This window comes from Ovis aries, chromosome 17 (assembly GCF_016772045.2).
Source record: "Ovis aries strain OAR_USU_Benz2616 breed Rambouillet chromosome 17, ARS-UI_Ramb_v3.0, whole genome shotgun sequence".
Lineage (NCBI taxonomy): Eukaryota > Metazoa > Chordata > Mammalia > Artiodactyla > Bovidae > Ovis > Ovis aries.
The window spans coordinates 2,209,708-2,214,723 of record NC_056070.1 but is presented as its reverse complement, the minus strand read 5'-3'; the positions used below and the strand labels follow the sequence as shown (position 1 = coordinate 2,214,723).

The window sequence follows — 5,016 nt, the reverse complement described above, 5'->3', positions numbered from 1 at the left end:
CAGTATGACAGAAGGATCAGATATATCCTAAAATGTCGGGGGAGATGAAGACAGGGTTGAGTTCACAGAAAGCTTCGGATGCCGTACTGTGGGGTTGAGATTCTCTTCTGTATGTCAGTGACATCCGCCTGTGCAGGTAACACCTGTAGTGGCGGAGAGGATTACTGAAAGCATGCACGCATGGACAGCTCAGCATATCATGCAAAATAGAGCCTATTCGAGAATGCAAAAGAGAACCAGTTTAATGCCAAAAATTGGTTACACAAGTGATGTAAGCCAAGCAGAGGATGTTGAGGCCACACAGGGATAAGCAAGAGCGAAAAATCATCACTACCTCCAGCTAGAGGGACACGGGGAGAAAGTGGTGTGACTGAAGCCAGGGACCATGTGCCTCCAACTGGAAACAAAGCCACTGCAGGCCATTCCTGTGGGACCCAGGTACTTTAGGGGTCAAAGGACAGGTACTTTGAACCCCAGCCAAAATGAAACCAATCCATTTGTGATGTTCCTTGCACCTTTATGCTTTCCTTGTTTCATACTTGTTCATTTTTTAAATTGTAGATTCTTGTGCTAGCTGATGCAAATGGGGCCATTAGGTGCAGAGGCTGATGAGAACCAGACAGTGGAAGAAATGAAAGTGGATCAGTTCGGTCCAGGACACACCACTCCTCCAGGGGAGCTGGCCCCTGACTCTGAACCGGAGCTTATAGACAGCACCAAGCTGATTGAGGTACAGGTTGTCCTTATATTGGCCTACTGTTCCATCATCTTGCTTGGGGTGATTGGCAATTCCTTGGTGATCCATGTGGTGATCAAATTCAAGAGCATGCGTACAGTAACCAACTTCTTTATTGCCAATCTGGCTGTGGCGGATCTTCTAGTGAACACCCTGTGCTTGCCATTTACACTTACCTACACCTTAATGGGGGAGTGGAAAATGGGTCCTGTCCTCTGTCACTTGGTGCCATATGCCCAGGGTCTGGCCGTACAAGTGTCCACCATCACCTTGACAGTGATTGCTCTGGACCGGCATCGTTGCATTGTCTACCACCTCGAGAGCAAGATTTCCAAGCAAATCAGCTTCTTGATTATTGGCTTGGCTTGGGGTGTCAGCGCCCTGCTAGCAAGCCCCCTGGCCATCTTCCGGGAGTATTCACTGATTGAGATTATTCCTGACTTTGAGATTGTGGCCTGTACTGAGAAGTGGCCAGGAGAGGAGAAGGGCATCTATGGCACTGTCTACAGTCTTTCGTCCTTACTAATCCTGTATGTTTTGCCTCTGGGCATCATCTCTTTTTCCTACGCTCGTATCTGGAGTAAACTGAAGAACCATGTCAGTCCTGGAGCTGCTCATGACCACTACCATCAGCGGAGGCGAAAAACCACCAAAATGCTGGTGTGTGTGGTGGTGGTGTTTGCGGTCAGCTGGTTGCCCCTTCATGCCTTCCAACTTGCTGTTGACATCGACAGCCATGTCTTGGACCTGAAGGAATACAAACTCATCTTCACTGTGTTCCACATCATTGCCATGTGCTCCACCTTTGCCAATCCCCTTCTCTACGGCTGGATGAACAGCAACTATAGAAAGGCTTTCCTCTCAGCATTTCGCTGTGAGCAGAGGTTGGACGCCATTCACTCTGAGGTATCTGTGACGTTCAAGGCTAAAAAGCACCTGCAAGTCGCAAAGAATAATGGCCCCAATGATTCTTTCACAGAGGCTACCAACGTCTAAGGCCACAACATGTGAAAATCCATGGGTGAATTCTGACCAGAGCTGTAAACCTGGTTTAGGAGAGCACACAGGTGCGTCCGCATTTCCCATTTTAAGGAAGCATTTGATTGGAAGCATATGCAGTATAATTCATGGAAAACTGGCTGGCAGAGTCTAATAAAAACATTCAAATTCAAAGATAAGGCAACATAACAGTTTGCTTATGGTAGGTTGAATCATGAGTAAAAGCAGAGAAATGGTTTTGACTGTTTCCAAGAGTGAAGGAAACATGAGCAAGGAATTGATGCTAGCAGCATTGCCAAAAGATGTGGGTAAAAAAAAAAAGCTGACTTTCAAATCACATTAGCGAATAGGTTGGGGATGATGTATAATTCACTGTTCCCCCCTCACCTGATGGAAAGTCTACCAACACCAGTTTCCCTAGAAAGGCATAGACTCTTCTCTGTTGTATTTTGGCTTTTTGTTATTCTTTCTATGGTCTAAACCCATCAGAGAACACTGCAGGTAAATGTTACCAACTATTTGGATGACTTCAAGGAAATAAACTGAAATTTTCTGTGTGATTAGCGTTTTGATAAATGATGTGGGAAATATTTACCGTTCAGTTAGCCAGTTTTTTTTTTAAACCAAATGCACTTTTAACTAAAAGTTTCTTCAACTTAGAATTGAAGGCTGAAATTCTCAGAGAAATATAAACTTTCATTCAACTTCTCATTACAGATTATCTCTGCTCTATATAGTTACTATCTGGGTAACAAATGAGGATGCAATGCAATATGTTTAATCATTGCCAATTGTTATAACTCTTTGAACAAATTATTTCTGTATTGAAGCTGAGCTTGTCTTCACTGAGAATTAAATCAGATTAGGAAATAGTTTTGTGGCATTTTGTAAAAATTTTATGCTTATATGTAAGCAGGTTTTGCACTGCTACATAGGTGTGATGTGTTCACTGCAGTGTTATTATTTTTTAAAAAATTCATCTTCCACGGACCCATTCATGATTCAAAATGAACCTATAATTTCATCAAAATGAACCTATCTGGTAAGAACAACTGAAAACATTACATGCATTCCACTTTGGAAATGTTCAATTTGGACCAATTTCAACATAAATTATCCTTCTTTTGAAATAATTAGCTATATTTTTTGATAACTTAGGAATATATACATAATACAATTTTACCTATAAACAGTAGAACATAGATGCTATAGTTCTTTTCTTTTAATGATTTTGTGAATGCAATTTTTATTTCGATATTATCCAACCAAAGATGTTAAAACACTATTATGTTTGTAAAAAATAATTGAGATGTTAAAATAGCTGAACTTTGGATGGTATTAATGAAATTTCATCATAAACATATGTTTATAAGTATGACTGAATTTACTTCCTTAAATTTTAAGTAAATTCAGCATGACTGTTGCATTTAGTTATAAATATTAACTTAGTGAACAGGAGTGATATATTTTGTGGATACATTTAAAATTCATACTATGTCTCAATTATTTTCATGCTAGAAATAAATGACTGGTCTTGAAATGAACTGTGCTTTTGAAATATTGGAAAAGAATGAAAACAGTGGAAGTTAAATTAAGTGTAAGACTGAATAGTTCAAGGCTCAGTCGTGTCCGACTCTTTGTGACCCCATGAATCACAGCACGCCAAGCCTCCCTGTCCATCACCATCTCCTGGAGTTCACTCAGACTCATGTCCATCGAGTCCGTGATGCCATCCAGCCATCTCATCTTCTGTCGTCCCCTTCTCCTCCTGTCCCCAATCCTTCCCAGCATCAGAGTCTTTTCCAATGAGTCAACTCTTCGCATGAGGTGGCCAAAGTACTGGAGTTTCAGCTTTAGCATCATTCCTTCCAAAGAAATCCCAGGGCCGATCTCCTTCAGAATGGACTGGTTGGATCTCCTTGCAGTCCAAGGGACTCTCAAGAGTCTTCTCCAACACCACAGTTCAAAAGCATCAATTCTTTGGTGCTCAGCCTTCTTCACAGTCCAACTCTCACATCCATACATGACTACTGGAAAAACCATAGCCTTGACTAGACGGACCTTAGTCGGCAAAGTAATGTCTCTGCTTTTGAATATGCTATCTAGGTTGGTCATAACTTTCCTTCCAAGGAATAAGCGTCTTTTAATTTCATGGCTGCAGTCACCATCTGCAGTGATTTTGGAGCCCCAAAAAATAAAGTCTGATACTGTTTCCAGTTTCCCCATCTATTTCCCATGAAGTGATGGGACCAGATGCCATGATCTTAGTTGACAAATAATTATATCTATAATATATAATTGAAAAATTCATTTTTTTCTTAGGCCTGACATAACCGTCCAAGAAGAAGCTTTTTGTCTTTTAAAAGGACGTTACTTTGCATAAAATGCTAATAGATGATTGTGGTTAGAGGCTTTTTGTTTCCTCCTGGAGAATCTTTCGCTCTAGAAACTGTGCGTGCTACTGTATCATCTGTTGTCATAGTAAATTGTTAGAATCCAGTTAATATATGTGATCCAGCTAATTAACTCATTAATGAAATGTCCTTTATGTAGTGGTTTTATCTGTTGAAATAAAAAGCATTTGAGAAATTAGAGAAACGTGTGTTGTGTCAGAGTCCCTGCCCAGCATGAGATAGGCAGCCTTTGACACAGCTAAGGAAAGGGGAATCCCGCTGCTCCTGTGAAGTCAGTCTGTTGTTCCCTGCAGTCTGTTCCTGAGCCTGAGTCAACAGACTCGCTCCCACGCCTGCACTTGGAGTCCGTATTCTGACGAGGCCTGAGTATGCGTCTGTTCTCAGACCAGAGCTTTTATCTGCTTGTCAGATCTGCACCTCTGTCAGCCCACTGGACATGCCCGCATGGTGTCTCACCAGGAGAGCAAACCCAGCATGTGGAAGCCACAGCCTGTTAGGTTTGATTTCCACCTCACCCCAGCTCCACTTTGTTTTCCTGTATTGCCTGTTATAGTCATGATACTGCTATCCACCTAGTTCCCCAAAATGTAAGCACGTTGGAGCCTCTCTTGTCTCTTCTGTCTCTTTATCACACATGTCCCATAAGTTCTCACCTTTTGTGTTAATTCCTAGACATTTCTTGAATCAATTCACTTTTCTCCATCTCTATGTTCCCCACCGTAGTTTGGGCTGTGATTATTTCCCCAGGCCCCTATATCTCTCATTTGGCTTAATGTAGCAACTTCTTAATTTTTCTTTATATATCTTTTTGTTTTCCCATCCAACCCAACTTTTACCCATAAAACAAGCAATTTTTCAGAAATTCAG

General features: G+C 41.4%; 1 protein-coding gene across 1 annotated transcript; it reads left to right on the top strand.

The window, feature by feature from the left end:
* The first annotated feature begins 577 nt into the window (after window positions 1-577).
* On the top strand, window positions 578-4,324 carry NPY2R (neuropeptide Y receptor Y2). The gene has a single exon (XM_027980228.3). It carries the CDS (start codon window positions 578-580, stop codon window positions 1,730-1,732), a length of 1,155 nt encoding a protein of 384 aa, XP_027836029.1. The 3' UTR covers window positions 1,733-4,324.
* The last annotated feature ends 692 nt before the right edge of the window (window positions 4,325-5,016 follow it).